General features: G+C 38.1%; 2 protein-coding genes across 4 annotated transcripts; one reads left to right on the top strand and one right to left on the bottom strand.

Moving 5' to 3' along the window:
* The first annotated feature begins 1,133 nt into the window (after positions 1 to 1,133).
* Positions 1,134 to 11,086, top strand: LOC113078142 (transitional endoplasmic reticulum ATPase-like). Its single transcript, XM_026250462.1, has 17 exons — positions 1,134 to 1,290; positions 2,811 to 2,922; positions 3,985 to 4,157; positions 4,337 to 4,479; positions 5,155 to 5,285; positions 5,393 to 5,524; positions 5,605 to 5,707; positions 5,834 to 5,967; positions 6,698 to 6,833; positions 6,936 to 7,048; positions 7,238 to 7,402; positions 7,495 to 7,617; positions 7,716 to 7,928; positions 8,127 to 8,435; positions 9,862 to 10,017; positions 10,165 to 10,319; positions 10,503 to 11,086. The coding sequence occupies exons 1-17, from the start codon at positions 1,274 to 1,276 to the stop codon at positions 10,606 to 10,608; spliced, it is 2,421 nt and encodes an 806-aa protein (XP_026106247.1). The 5' UTR covers positions 1,134 to 1,273; the 3' UTR covers positions 10,609 to 11,086.
* A 258-nt stretch (positions 11,087 to 11,344) lies between these two features.
* akr1a1a (aldo-keto reductase family 1, member A1a (aldehyde reductase)) lies at positions 11,345 to 15,229 on the bottom strand. 3 transcript variants are annotated; one of them, XM_026250479.1, is made up of 9 exons: positions 15,156 to 15,229; positions 14,641 to 14,746; positions 14,400 to 14,519; positions 14,150 to 14,265; positions 13,180 to 13,375; positions 12,760 to 12,959; positions 12,564 to 12,636; positions 11,578 to 11,664; positions 11,345 to 11,501 (listed from the first exon to the last, which is right to left on the bottom strand). In XM_026250479.1, exons 2-9 carry the CDS (start codon positions 14,719 to 14,721, stop codon positions 11,436 to 11,438), a joined length of 939 nt encoding a protein of 312 aa, XP_026106264.1. In that variant the 5' UTR covers positions 14,722 to 14,746; positions 15,156 to 15,229; the 3' UTR covers positions 11,345 to 11,435. The 3 variants fall into 3 exon arrangements, with proteins under 3 accessions (XP_026106264.1, XP_026106258.1, XP_026106253.1); XM_026250473.1 differs by having other exon boundaries at positions 14,150 to 14,301; positions 15,156 to 15,225; XM_026250468.1 differs by having other exon boundaries at positions 11,436 to 11,501; positions 14,150 to 14,301; positions 15,151 to 15,172.
* Between the last annotated feature and the right edge of the window lie 234 nt (positions 15,230 to 15,463).

Below are 15,463 nucleotides of genomic sequence, written 5' to 3' on the forward strand. Positions count from 1 at the left end.
TACAATGTTTCCAATCAAATGAAATCACTAACAACAAAATACATCTTAGCACTGCAGAGACGGCACAGAAGCTTCATCTGAACTGATGTGATTACAATTGCATAAATATTGTTGAGAATTATTATATTTTAAAATATAATTTTGAATATAAAAATATGATGGAAAAATAAACACAATATGAATGTCAAACTAAAACCACCAGTTGGTGGCAAACCATTATTTAACAGATTTGTTTAAATCAAAGCAACTGAATTGAATCAGAGTAATAAATCAACGAATGCTGTGTGTTGCTCAGAAATGCAACAGATAGGCTACTATGGACTTTATTTGCTGAAATACCAAAAATAATGATAATAAATAAAATTGAGTCTTAAATGTAATTCACTTAATTCTTCTTAAGTCAAGATCACGTTTTGCTCATATTCATGAAAATAGCTCCTGATACTTAATTGTACGTAATATGAAAAACAAGATCTCAAGTAATTATTATTATTTTGTATTATTATTATTATTTATTATTATTTTATTTTTTTGCAATAATATCTTTTTTTTTCTTTTTCTTTTTGGCCATTTGTATTAATTTTGGTGACATTTTTGACAGTTCCCCATTAAATTCTGGCCGGACACAGCAGTATCAAAATTAATAAAATTCGAAATAAGTTATTGATTGCATTTAAAGCAGAAAGTTTTATTAATTAATGTTTTTAATTTATTTAATATCGAATTAATGATGTTGACAATAATTCAGTGGTGGAAATTTAGTGACATCCCTGAATTTGGTCTTTCTTTCTTAAAGACCTAGACAAGACCGAGTACAAATAAGGTCAAAACTGAGACGAGACCAAGACCTTCAAAACTTGTCTTAAGACCGGTCCCCAACAGTATTTATTTGACGATTTAGTGGCATTTTGACACTTCGGCTCAGCTGAGTAACAATTTGATCAGACCGTCCCGAGCCAATCCAAAAGAGACAATTCACAACGCAGCAGAAATTTAACCAATCACAATTAACTGTGACTGCCACCCGGACCAGTGGTACTTGTGCTTTACAACATTCGGACCGCGATTGGCCAATCAGTCAGCGCAAGAAATCGCAACGTGTGCTCTGATTGGCTCTTTGTTCCATGGGCGAGGAAACTTTTTCCCCGCAGAGTTGATGTTAGCAAGCTAATCTAGTGCAGAGGCAAACAGCTAGTGTGAAGGTTGGAATCGGTTACTCAAGAGGGCTACTAATTTCTATCAAATATTTATATCTTTTTTCGGGAGAAGCAATATGGCTTCGGGTGGAGAGTAAGTACAATTTTAGTTGTGTGATATGTAGTGCGATCATAGTTGTTTTTTATTGAGTTCCACAGTTAGCTATGAAGCTAAAAAACGAACGCATCATAAACGGCATCAATGAAAAGAGCGAGTTTATACGCTATATGTTTCTCATCCGAGCGCACATGTAAATTTATATAATTTCGTCCTCTACACATATTAACGTTCTCATCAACCGTAAAAACTTTGGCGAGAGTTTTAAATCGCCTCTAAGTCCCAGATTAGCTGTGTTTAGCATGTAAGCTAACCGGACTGAGTCATCTCCGCGTCTGATGGAGGCTTTCGGCCCACCGGTGTCACCGGCGACCGCTCGGATAAACACAACACTCTCAAACGACCCGAATACCGCTTCATACATGTAACGTTTAACACCTTTTATCCTCGGTAATAGTGAAACCGTGAATAATAAGCAGCAAAGCCAGCTAAAGCGTCAAACCGGCTTTGTGTAACGTAACATATAGCAGCAGGTGATTATGAATCCCGTGATCTGGATATTTCAGCCATCAAACACAAAACTACTTACAAGATGTGAAGTTAAAACGTCAGATACGAACTATATCAGAATCTAGAACTTTAACAAGTAAGGAGTAATAAAATACGTGTATCTCGGCGGTTTAAACTTCACGTCATACAGCAGCATTTGCTGTGTCATTGGCCGCTGGAGATGGCTAACTGCTGCTAGCTCTCACATCACCCTCTGTTTCTTCATAAATCATCCATCCATCCATCCATCCACCTGTACAATATACGGCTACATCGCGTAACGTTACACGACGAAAATACACTTTTGTGAAGGAGTGAATTGTACAGTTCAGTTTTATACAACGTTAAAGCCCTAACGTGTGATGTCCGTTAGCTGTGATAAGGTTGTTAGCTTATTTACATACGCGCTGTTGGCCGCAGCATATTGTCGTCTGTCTAACAACTGTTTTAGTTTTGTCCACCGTCTTTTCAGAAAACCCTATAAACCGCTTAAATTGTTGTATCATGCGGGATCAAGTGCACGAAGGCCTTGCTCACGAGCGCATCCTGACCTAAAGGCGGATCATCACGGCTTTCAGTCCAGTGTTTTGTGGAAGGCTCTAGAATTACTTGAGGTTGACAAATGTGCATATTAGCAGAAATGCACTTAGCCATCGACTCTATTGTGAAATCTTCTCTGAGCTGAACGGATATGATGTAATGCTTTTATTTCTTCTCACTATTTGGAAGTAATAATGGATCTGAAACGTAACTTATTTCGCTTTCGACTTTAGTGATACTGGGGAAAAAAAGCAACTATCTGTCTGGTAACCACCTGTGAATTTGAACATTGTTAATAGTAGGCAATCAAAATGAATGGTGACCGGCTGTTATTCTGCTGAACATCTTATGTTCCACTGAGGGCCCTCATCAGCAAACCTTCAAGGAGGGCACTTGATTACTTCAAAATATATGAAATATGTATTGTATTAAATATGTATTGAATCAATTGTTGTTTTTGTTCACAGATCCAAAAATGATGATCTTTCCACTGCCATTCTAAAGCAGAAGAGCAGGCCAAATAGGCTGATTGTTGATGAATCCATCAATGAAGACAACAGTGTTGTGTCTCTCTCTCAGGTACAGTGCTCAGTTTTTTTTTAGAATGTATAAAAATAGATCATCCTGTTTCAGTTGTATGAGGTCTTTACAGTGGGTAGTGAAAATAATCACCCCCTATAAAATCACATTTTGTTGCTTTGCAGCCTGAAATGAAGATTGTTTTATCCAACTGTATTTACTCAATGCAACTTATTAGGTCCAAGCGAAATATATAAACCCCAACATGTCAGAAAAAAAAAAACGTTTGTTTTCATGCTTTAAATATTTAAATCTAAAAGAATTGCCGCTTTTGGCCCGACAGTGGAAACACTTTTGTTTTTAATGACACATGATATGTCTGGCGGAAATCCAATACAGCTCTCCATCCAAATAACAGCATTCCTCCAGAAAAGCATGATATCCTGTTCTGGGACTGTTTCTATGCAGCAGGGACTGGAGCACTTGTAAGAATAGAAGGAACAATATTTAGGACAAAATACCATCAAATTCTTGAAGAAAATCTGCTGCTCTTTTCCAGAAAGTTGTCAGTGGGATGAATCTTTACCTTCCAAAATGACAATGACCCAAAGCACACAGCAAAACTGAGCAAACAGTGATTGAAGAAGAGAAAGAAGAATGTCCTTGTATGGCCTAGTCAGAGCCCAGACTTAAACTCCACTGAAAATCTGTGGAATTACTTGAAGACCAGTACACAAGTGCTCTCCATCAAATTTAACTGAACTTGAGCAGTTCTGCAAAGAAGAGCGGGTAAATATCGCAGTTTAGATGTGTAAAGTTAGTAGAGACAAATCCTAACAGACTAAAGGCTGTAATTAAAGAATAAGGTGCTTCAACAAAATAATGACAAAAGGAGATGATAATTGTTCCAACTCAATCATTCATTTTTTTTTTTTTGGTGTTGTATTTCATTTGGAAGTTACAAGTTGCACTTAAAAAAGCAACTGGATCAATGCAGCTGGATAAAACAAATTATGTAGGTCTTCATTTCAGGCTGCAAAACAACAAAATGTGATTATTTTAAAGGGGGGTGATTTTATTTTCTGAACCCACTGTATGTGCCCATCATATTTTCTCTTTTAGGCAAAGATGGATGAGCTCCAGCTCTTTAGGGGGGACACAGTGCTGTTGAAGGGCAAGAAGAGGAGGGAGACCGTTTGCATCGTGCTGTCCGATGACACCTGCTCTGATGAAAAGGTGCGCATGAACAGGGTGGTCCGCAACAACCTCAGAGTGCGCCTTGGTGATGTCATCAGGTAAGACTGTTTTCTGTTTAAGCTCTCATTACATATGTGCAGACTGAAAAATCCTGGGAGTATTGTCAGCAGTTTAAGAGTTTTCATTGACATTGATTATAATACTTAGTATTTAAAAATGTACCTTTGAATATAAATGTTAGATGTATCATTTATTTGGTGATCTTTCTGGTTTTCAGTATTCAGCCATGTCCGGATGTGAAGTATGGAAAGCGAATTCATGTTCTACCCATCGATGACACAGTGGAGGGCATCACTGGCAACCTGTTTGAGGTCTATCTTAAACCTTACTTCTTGGAGGCTTACCGGCCAATCCGTAAAGGTAAATTTATTTATAAATTATTGTGTGTGTGTGTGTGTGTATGTATGTATGTATGTATACATAATGTGTGTGTGTATATTCATTTAATGTATTTATAGTACTGTCAAAGTTTAGGGTCAGTGATTTTATTTATTTTATTATGGTTTATTGTTTTGGAAAAATGTATTCTGAAAGGATGCATTAAATTGATCAAGTGACAGTAGACATTGTTATAAAATACTTCCATTTTATTAATGGCTGGGGAAAGATCAGCTTATCAAAGGTATAAATAAATTTGAAAATGTATTAAAATCAAAGTTATGTAAAATGGTGGTATTTTAAAATTGTTTTTACTGTATTATTGATCAGATACATTCAGCCTTTGTGAGTGTAAGAGACTTATTAAAAAATAAACACACACACATAATTAGATTTTATATGCAGTACTGTCTTTCTCTCCTTGTACATTTCAGTTCTTCTGTGGAAACAGGTTCACGATGCTTGGCATGAAGTCTGCTTTGTCACCTGATAGATTTGATTTGAAATCTGTCATGCATGTCAATTTTGGACAGCTGTGTTTTAAAAGACCTAGTAAAAGTTTGTGGTTTGTCAAAGACCGCATGAACTGCAGTTGCTGTATAAAACAAATTTAAGTGCTTTGATATTAACAAATTTGGTTTGGCTTTATTTCCGTAGGTGATATTTTCCTGGTCAGAGGAGGCATGCGCGCTGTGGAGTTCAAAGTGGTGGAGACTGACCCCAGCCCGTACTGTATTGTGGCCCCAGACACCGTGATCCACTGTGAGGGAGAACCCATCAAGAGGGAGGTCTGTAGCCTGACACGTTTCTAATTTTTTCACTGTGTTTAAAATGGTCCATGTTTAGGAAGGGTAGATGAAGTGTATGTGATTTGTACCTGAACACCTGTTTGCAGGATGAGGAAGAGTCTCTGAATGAGGTGGGTTATGATGACATTGGAGGGGTAAGGAAACAGCTTGCCCAAATCAAAGAAATGGTGGAGCTGCCTCTGAGACACCCAGCTCTCTTCAAGGCTATTGGAGTGAAGGTAATTATCTATGCTCTGAGACTTGCACAAATTAGGTTTATGAGTTCGCAGTCTGAGGTTCAAATAATTTCTTGTTTTAGCCTCCCCGTGGTATTCTGCTGTATGGACCTCCTGGAACTGGAAAGACTCTCATCGCTCGTGCTGTGGCTAATGAAACTGGAGCGTTCTTCTTCCTAATCAATGGTGTGGATTACAGCACAAAATATAAATGTGGCTCAATTGGTTTTCTTTAATGGCTACTTGTATGTTTATATATTTTTTAACTCTTAAGCACATTGTGAAGTCTTGACATTTTTTTAATGATCCCAGGCCCTGAGATCATGAGTAAACTGGCAGGTGAATCTGAGAGCAATTTGCGCAAGGCTTTTGAGGAAGCAGAGAAGAATGCACCAGCCATCATCTTTATTGATGAACTGGATGCCATTGCACCAAAGAGAGAGAAGGTAAGATTTCTGATGAAGTTCACAGGCAGAAATCTTTGTCATTACAGAAGCACAAATAATCATCACTTTTTAACTAATTATTTATGCTTATGATTTAATTTGTAGCCTTTTGTGTGGCACATTATTCTAAGAACTTAACAGTTACAATTTCTTTATCTCCGCCCCTGCTCTCACGGTGTGAAAGACAACAATAAAACACTGACAAGAGCACAGGGTCTTAACTAAAGCTAAATCTAAAGTCACTTGTTAATTAAAATAAAGCTGTTATCAAATATGTTTTTGAAATGCCACCTTGGCTACTAACTGAAATAAAAAAAAGTGTAAAAGGAAATGTCTTGCTAACAAAGAATACAAAGCACAAAGTTACTAAAACTAGAAAAATGAATGAAAATCCAGTAATAAAGGCTAATTCAGAATCATACTTGCTCTTGTGATCACCTCACCTGGTTTAATCCTGAAGATTCTACTTTAACTAGAATCCAGTAGAATAACTTCAGTGTTACACATTATTAGCAGCTTGTACTACGAGAACGTTTTTAACCAAACTGTGCCATAATGTACTTTTATTTTAATTGAATATTTAAATAATTCCAAGTGCTTGCTCAATTTTAAATGTTATTGAAAAGAAACCTTGAATTCCCCATCATTTAAGCAATTTTTTGTCTGAGATGTATGCATGTATGTCTTATCAGGGGAGATTTCACTAAATGGTTCTCATCTCTTTTATCAGACTCATGGTGAGGTGGAGAGGCGCATTGTGTCTCAGCTGCTCACGCTGATGGACGGACTGAAGCAAAGGGCTCATGTCATCGTCATGGCAGCCACTAACAGACCCAACAGCATTGACCCAGCTCTCAGGCGATTCGGTCAGATCTCTTTGCTCCAGTGTTGCTTTATAAAGAGACCTGACTTTTTTGCAAAGACGTTTTAAGTTGATGTTCGGGCTGCTTTCTGACTTTTCATTTCAGGGCGCTTTGACAGAGAGGTGGACATCGGTATTCCAGATGCTACTGGAAGACTTGAGATACTTCAGATCCACACCAAGAACATGAAGCTTGCAGATGATGTTGATCTGGAGCAGGTGTGTTTCAGAGAATGGCAGCACATTCAGTGATGATTCACTTTCATTTAAACTGGGTCTCCTTACTCGGGCACAAGCAGAAATGTCATGCCCGTTTAATTGTGCTCCCTCTGATTTTTGAGTCATTTTAAATGCATCCCTCCAAAATGCTTTTTCATATCTCAATTATGTTCCACCATTTGCCTTTAGGTGGCAAATGAGACCCATGGCCACGTGGGTGCTGATCTGGCTGCCCTTTGCTCGGAGGCTGCCCTGCAAGCCATCAGAAAGAAAATGGACCTCATCGATCTGGAGGATGAGACCATTGATGCTGAGGTTATGAACTCCCTGGCTGTGACGATGGATGACTTCAGGGTGAGGATCTTTATCTGTTACTCTCAACCATCTGAATGGAAATTGCATTCAGGAACTTGAGGCATTGATCGTCACTATCTTCTACCTAACAGTGGGCTCTTAGCCAGAGCAACCCCTCTGCCCTGAGAGAGACGATTGTGGAAGTGCCCAACATCAGCTGGGAGGATATTGGTGGCCTCGATGATGTCAAGAGAGAGCTGCAGGAGCTGGTGCAGGTACGAAGCGCACAAGTCTTGTTCTGGATTTCTGACAACAGCTACATTTTAAAACTGCTTCTGACACATCTTCACCAATTTTTTTCTGTACTTTTTAGTACCCAGTGGAACATCCAGACAAATTCCTTAAGTTTGGCATGACCCCATCCAAGGGTGTGCTGTTCTATGGACCACCAGGCTGTGGTAAAACTCTGTTGGCCAAGGCCATTGCCAATGAGTGCCAGGCCAACTTCATCTCAATCAAGGGCCCAGAACTGCTTACCATGTGGTTTGGAGAATCAGAGGCTAATGTCCGTGAGATCTTTGACAAGGTATGTCATTTTGGGTTGTCTGCCAGGAAGTTTCTGACTCGGTACTGTTTATTACATTTTCAATGTCTATTAAGAAAAGTATGCTTTTCAGTGGCTATAGGTCTACTGATCTTGTTTTATTCTTGCAGCAACTATAAATGGCATGTAAATGAACGATCCAATTAAAAATTGTCCTGCTGTCTCATTGTCGTCCTCCAGGCTCGTCAAGCTGCTCCTTGTGTGCTCTTCTTTGACGAATTGGACTCCATTGCTAAGGCTCGTGGAGGAAATGTTGGTGACGGTGGCGGCGCTGCTGACAGAGTCATTAACCAGATTCTCACAGAAATGGATGGTATGTCCAGCAAGAAGAACGTCTTCATCATTGGGGCCACCAACAGACCAGACATCATTGACCCTGCCATCCTCAGGCCTGGCCGACTGGACCAGCTCATCTACATCCCACTGCCTGATGAGAAGTCTCGCATGTCCATTCTCAAAGCTAACCTCAGGAAGTCTCCAATCTCAAAGGTCAAAATGAATGTTTTGTGTGTGTGTGTGTGTGTGTGTATTATTTCTTTAATGGTTTTTATTTAAATAGTGGGTAACACTTATAAGGTTTCATTAGTCAGAACAAACAATTAACAATACATTTATTACAGTATTTCTTTAATGTAAATAGTCTTTCATTGATAGTTTATTCATACTCAGTGCATTAATGTTAACAAGTAGGGCTGCCCGATTAATCAAAATTAAATCACAAAGGCGATACATAGCGATTAGGCAGAAGCTGCAATTGTCGTGTATCTTTCAGTGAAGCACGGTTCTGTGATCAGAAGGCCAGAGGGCGCTCTCGTGCTGAAAATTAAAATGTGCCTCACAGAAGAAACCCAGGAAATGCCTCTAGCTGTAGCGGAATAAACAATATATGGTTTCAGTTCTTATTATAACTTTTATTTTAATAAAGTATATAATAATGCAATGCTATTCAACATAGCCTTTATCACTGCTTAGAATATTAGGAAATGTGTTGTGACTTCTGTAGAAGAAGCCACATCATCTCACAGGATGATTTATTTCAAACACTTGACAGATGTTATGAAGTGGGTTTGGAGTAAAAACAAGTTATGTGATTTCAGATGGAACGGTATTTACTAAACAGAGCCGTAGTTGTCTGACAAGCTACGCAAAATCGCGTTCATAATCGCAGAATGATTTCTTTTTCACTTCATAATATTGTCAGTGATTTTATGAACGTGATCTTGCGTAGCTTGTCTGAGAACTACAGCTCTGTGCAGTACATGCCGCTCCATCTGAAAGCAGGTGATTGAGATTTATTACTAATCACAGAACTGGCTTTACTAACATTAAGATTCCCATGATAATCGCATTCAATTACCGTATTTTCCGGACTATAAGTCGCACTTTTTTTTCATAGTTTGGCTGGTCCTGCGACTTATAGTCAGGTGCGACTTATTTATCAAAATTAATTTGACATGAACCGAGAGAAATTAACAAAGAGAAATGAACTAATAGAAAACATTACCGTCTCCAGCCGTGAGAGTGTGCTCTATGCTGCTCAGTGCTCCTGTAGTCTACACTGAAAACATAGAGCGCCCTCTCGCGGCTGGAGACGGTAATGTTTTCTCTTGGTTCTAAATAAATGCGACTTCTAGTCCAGTGCGACTTGTTTTTTTCCTCATGATGTATTTTTGGACTGATGCGACTTATACTTAGGTGCGACTTATAGTCCGAAAAATACGGTAATCATGATGCCCCATTTACAAGAACAACTTTTGATTTTAATAATCAATTAGTAAATGTTGAAAATAACATTTTAAAATAATACTGTAGAAGTATTGTTCATTCTTAGATCATGTTAACCAAAGAACCTTATTGTAAAGTGTTAACAAATATTTTTTAATTATTGGGTATTAATGTATTCCTTTTTGTGTAGGACGTGGACCTGGACTACTTGGCCAAGATGACCAATGGCTTCTCTGGTGCTGACTTGACTGAGATCTGTCAGAGAGCCTGTAAACTGGCCATCCGTGAGTCCATTGAGAATGAAATCAGACGGGAACGCGAGAGGCAGACCAACCCTTCTGCAATGGTGAAATTTCATTCTTTTAAGGGCTTTCTTTCCAAAGTTGGGCAAATTAAAATCTATTTAATTGCAGTCCTAAATACTATGGTGTGATGCATTTAAAACTGGCATGATAGTCTGGATTTTCTAACGTTGGTGGATTTGTCTATTCAGGAGGTGGAGGAGGATGACCCTGTGCCTGAGATTAGAAAGGACCATTTTGAGGAAGCCATGCGCTTTGCCCGCCGCTCTGTCAGTGATAACGACATACGCAAATACGAGATGTTCGCACAGACCCTGCAACAAAGCAGAGGCTTTGGCAGTTTCAGGTGAGAACTTAAATCATCTTTAGTGGTAGCTTTTTATTTGGTTTGCTCTTGGATTATAATGTGAGCTCTGGGGTTTAAGAACATTAATAGGATAAGATTTTCAGGCTGTAACTTGGTTTCCAATGCATTCAGATTGGATTCAAGATGCTAAATGCCTTTTATTTTTATATTTTGAAAAATAAGATTCCCATCCAGTAACCAAGGAGGAAGTGGACCAAGTCAGGGCTCTTCTGGTGGCGGCGGAGGCCCCATCTTCAATGAGGACAACGATGATGATCTTTATGGATAAATGTGACCACGTGGCTGACCCTCACAGGCCACTCTTCATACAGGCCGCCATGTACAAAAGACAAAAAATGAAAAATTCCACATTTTTAGGACTGTGCTTTTTGTTTACTATTTTCCGCTTCTCCTCTCATGTCCTTTCCCCCTGTTTTTTATTCGCCTCGTTCTTCTGTCCACCCCCCTCTGTTGAGAAAAGCATGTAGCTGCTTGTGTTTTGCTCTGGTCTGTGAAAGGATGATTTCTGAGAACTTTGATCTTAACATTCTGTGGGTGGGGGTGAATTTCAGGTGAACACCTTACACGATAGTGATTTCATTAACTTTTCACAAGATATATGAGCAGCTTTAGTGGTGGGGTTTAATGCTAGGCTGTTGAAAGGTTTAAAAAAAACAACAAAAAACATAATTGCTAATGACTTCATTTTTTTATGAATGTAGCATATAATGTACAAGTTTGAAATGTTAAATAAAATTCACAAAATGAACCTAGAGTTGTGGTGTTTCATTTGTAGATGTTTGGCATCTGTGAAAGTACAGCTTAAAACGATTGTGCCTTTAAAAACTGAGTGATTAGTAATTTTTTTTATTTTTATTAAACCTTCTAGGTCAAAGAGAATATAATTCAATAGGTTTTGTTTTATTTATTTTTTATTTTATTTTTTTGGCTCAACTTTATTGGCCGAAAAAAAATCTATTATTATGGGTCACCATAACAATTATAAGAAAACAAAGACACAGAAATTGTATTTATTTTTATTTATTTAAATGAGTAACTTGTATATTGAAGACATGCCTTGTTCAGTTCTAAGGTTTGAACCTCTTTTGCACTTTATCAATACGGATCATTGAAAGGAAAATGGGGGTGCTTTGCATCTCTCCAGACCTTTTGTCCATCTATCTGTGGAGTGACAAAAAACATTTCAGCCACAATAGACATTTCGAAACCGTTAAATACAGTAACTTCTCATACTCACTATTATAGTTGGAATGATAAGCCTCTCATTCCTGTTGAAGGATTCAATCACCCTCATATCTTCTTCAGTCAATTTAAAATCAAACACCTGTGTGCAAAGGGGAGCAATGATTATATTTACATAATCTTCACTACAACTCCTAAATCTAATTGAATCAATATGTAAAAAAAAAAACATGTGAATGTGTGTGTGTGTGTGTGTGTGTGTGTATGTATATATATATATATATATATATATATATATAAATAAATCATGGCACAGCAGTTTTGATTGATGTCAAATGTCATTCTTTGGTTCTCATGTCTCTTAACCGATCACAAAGCACACGCTAAAATCACACATATACATATTTTGACAGATTTAACAGTTAAAATAGAGTGAAATATATTCATTAAATATTGACCTAAATTTATTTGGGAAAAAAAAGTAATTTCTGGAGGAAACTCTCCCCCTCTGTCCCCATTACAGCTCTTGTCCTCCAGGTGTCTCTGTATGTCTTCTGTTGACTTTCTGAACAAGCATTAACGATTATTAACCTTAACCTTTCTTAGACCCCTCCGGGCTTTATTTAAATCATAATGTGGTTACACAAAGGCTCAGAGGTTAAATAACCTGCCAAAGCATTGTATTTGAGATGCAGGAGCTCAGGTGCATGTGCTGAAATGATGAGTCTTGGAGGATGAATAATGTTTTTAAGCGTATGTGTGGAAATTCTCTCGCAAGCATGTCCAATGGATTCAGAAAAATAATGATTTGCTTTTAAACAAGTTTCCTGGACAAACAGAGCCGCCCCACACTCATGCTATTGGTTGAGTCACTGTTGAGCATCACCAGCCAATCACAGATCAATATTTTGCCGGCAAAGAGTCACAGTTTTAACACTTTTTATGAATGTCAACCTCTTACAGTTGTCTCCGGACAGTAAGATGAAACGAGAAAGTATTTTAACCTTTAAAAAATTGGTTTAAAGTCTTTTACCAACCTACCTCAATGTTCTGTTTGATCCTTGATGAATCTACGCTTTTGGGGATGCAAATGACACCTCTTTGTATGTGCCATCTATGACACAAAACCAATCCAGAAGTGTGTAATGAACATGGTCATACACTCAAAAATCATACTCCATACTCCATACTCGGCCGTCAATGTGGGCCTATTCCTAAATCTTCTGAACATCCTCACCTGATGATGACCTGAGCAGGGGTCTTGTTATAGCACTTGGCCAAACCAACCACCCTTGGATCATCCAGCAGATGTGCTTCTCCAGGTGTAACCCATGGGCGATCAGGAGAACCCAGAGGACTGTAGGCTGTTACTGCCAGCCCTCGACGCCAACAGTGAGAGACCAGCTGAGTCTGAACCAGGTATGGATGGCACTCTACCTGAAAATATTTTGGAAAGAAACAACTTTTAGTTTAATAGTTCATGTTTTTACATTTATTCATTCAAATAAACAAAACAACAGAACAGTTAATGACATTAAGTTTGATAAACGGCCGCATAGGTAAAGTTGTTGTGCAGGGATAACATTAGCTGTTAATGCCAGATTAACCCAAGGACTAGTCCAATCGTACAGTCTTTGCATTTATCACTCTTGCATACCTGGTTGACCACTGGCTTGTGTTTGGCAATGCTGAGAATGTCATCAATCTGTCTGGCATTGAAGTTTGACAAGCCAATGGCTTTTACCAGGCCTTGGTCAATCAGCTTCTCCATGGCTGCCCATGTGTCCCTATAGTGAGTGTTATCATACCGAACAGTGCCATCAGGTCGCCTGGGCATCAGCTCATCTCCTCTCCTGGAAGTATTTAAAACACATCCGTTTTGCATTTTCAAATCATTCATTCAGCTAAAATGATGCCCACATTTGGTCCCATAAGTTAAATGCAGAGCACGAATTCTGAGTATGGGTCACAATACTTGGCTGAATGTCACATCACTTAATACACACCTGTACACATTGAAACTGGTTACACTGTACATTGTTTACATTGAAACTCTTGCACCACAATAATGTATTTAATCCAGTTGAGCCTATTCTTTTCAAATACACTACTGTTCAAAAGTTTAGGGTCAGTAAGATTTTTTTTTTAATCACTGAAAACACAATTTTGTTAATACCTTTATTCAGCAAGGACATGAAATTAATCAAAAGTGAGTTACAAATGATTTGTATTTTTTTTTTAAATTCTGTCCTTTTGAACCAATCAAAGATTTCTGATACAAATTTGTCTAGGTTTCCACAAAAATATTAAGCTGCACAACTGTTTTCAGTGATAATAATAAGAAATGTTTCTTGAGCAGCAAATCAGTATTTCAGAATGATTTCTGAAGGGTCGTGTGACACTGAAGACTGGAGCAATGCTGACAATTCAGCTCTGCATCACAGGAACAAACTACATTTTAAAATATATTCAAATAGAAAACAGTTATTTTATATGGAAATATTTCATAATATTACGGTTTTTTTTTCTTTAATTATGCAGCCTTGATAAGCATGAGACTTCTTACAAAAACATTTGAAGAGGAGTATGTTGGTGAAAGAGCTAGATATGGAAACACAAAGACTTACTCAAAGGCCATTGGCCAGTGCATGAGATACAGGTCCAGATAACTGAGCCTCAGATCGGACAAAGACTTTTTGCAGGCCTCCTCCACATCATCTGGATGGTGCTTGGTGTTCCACAACTTGGAGGTAACAAAAATGTCTTCTCGCCTCAGAGGCTATATGGTAGTTGTAAATAGTAAAACTTTCACGTGTGTGAAGTATTTATAGTAAAATGTATTTGATGCATTACATGTATAGTTTGATCTGCAGGTACCTTTCCTTCTCCAAGTCGTTCACTCAGGGCCTGTCCGACCTCTGGCTCATTGCTGTAAGCCGCTGCGCAGTCAATGTGTCTGTAGTCACAGTCTAAAGCTGCTAGTACAGCCTGCTTCACCTACAGTAAGACAGCTCTGCCACAATTAATAAATAAACTAATAAACACACAAAGAAGATACATTGCATACTGTACAGTACAATTTGGGGCTTTTTAGCAGCTTGAGTATAGTTTGTCTGACCTGTCCTGGGGCACTTTTCCATGTCCCTAAGCCCACTGCTGGCATCTGCTGGCCCGTGGAGAGAGTGATTGTTGCTGTCATGGTTTCATTTAGTTTTCACGTTTTTCTTCACATCAAAGACAAAAAAAAAAAAAAAAAAAACATCACACGAAAGCATTGTGTTAATTGTTCTGTATTTTCATTTAATTTGCTGTCTAAGCAAATAGCAAAATAAGCTATTTGTAGTGTAATTCTAGTTTAAGCACTATTCAAATTTAAAAATGTCACATCAGTCAACATAAAAATAGTATTACAAAACCATGTATGATCATGTAACAGTGCAGTGATCTTCAGTCTTCCTGCTCTTTTCCAGAGGTTTTCTAACTTTTGCCTTTAATTAAACTGATTATTTCAGTCTTAATTTCTTTAAAAAATAGACCCACTGTATATTAAACATCATAAGACGAAAAGAAAACAGACAATATTTTGCTGAAGCTTGCAAACCTACAGAATGCGTGATTTAGTTCATACCTTACCTCTGATAATGCTCCAGTCTGCAGAATCAGACTGACAGCTACTGAGCTTTTATACACAGAGGTCAAAGTCTTTGTTTACTAATTTCCTAAAAGGCTGAACATTAACCAAAACCATCCACAGAGCTACAGCTATCTGAGGAAATTTTTTTCATTTAATCATGCTTAACAGTATTGTTGTCATCACTTGTCAGTGTGGCTTTGGGGGGAATGGAGATAATGGTAACTGTTTATTCGGGATGTGCTAACAATGGAGCATTATATCACAACAGTTTAGAGTCTGTCACATTCTCACATGCTCAGATTTAGCG

Source organism: Carassius auratus, chromosome 5 (assembly GCF_003368295.1).
Source record: "Carassius auratus strain Wakin chromosome 5, ASM336829v1, whole genome shotgun sequence".
In the NCBI taxonomy this organism is placed as follows: domain Eukaryota; kingdom Metazoa; phylum Chordata; class Actinopteri; order Cypriniformes; family Cyprinidae; genus Carassius; species Carassius auratus.

Excerpts from the sequence above, each read along its gene's own strand:
- LOC113078142 (XM_026250462.1), top strand. Across the intron at positions 7,618-7,715 it reads AGCTGCAGGAGCTGGTGCAG|TACCCAGTGGAACATCCAGA; the intron begins GTACGAAGCGCA and ends TGTACTTTTTAG. Across the intron at positions 7,929-8,126 it reads TCCGTGAGATCTTTGACAAG|GCTCGTCAAGCTGCTCCTTG; the intron begins GTATGTCATTTT and ends GTCGTCCTCCAG.
- akr1a1a (XM_026250473.1), bottom strand. The coding sequence starts at position 14,721 with ATGACAGCAACAATCACTCTCTCCACGGGCCAGCAGATGCCAGCAGTG. Across the intron at positions 14,302-14,399 it reads AACGACTTGGAGAAGGAAAG|CCTCTGAGGCGAGAAGACAT; the intron begins GTACCTGCAGAT and ends ACTACCATATAG. Across the intron at positions 12,637-12,759 it reads CCTGCTCAGGTCATCATCAG|ATGGCACATACAAAGAGGTG; the intron begins GTGAGGATGTTC and ends TTTGTGTCATAG.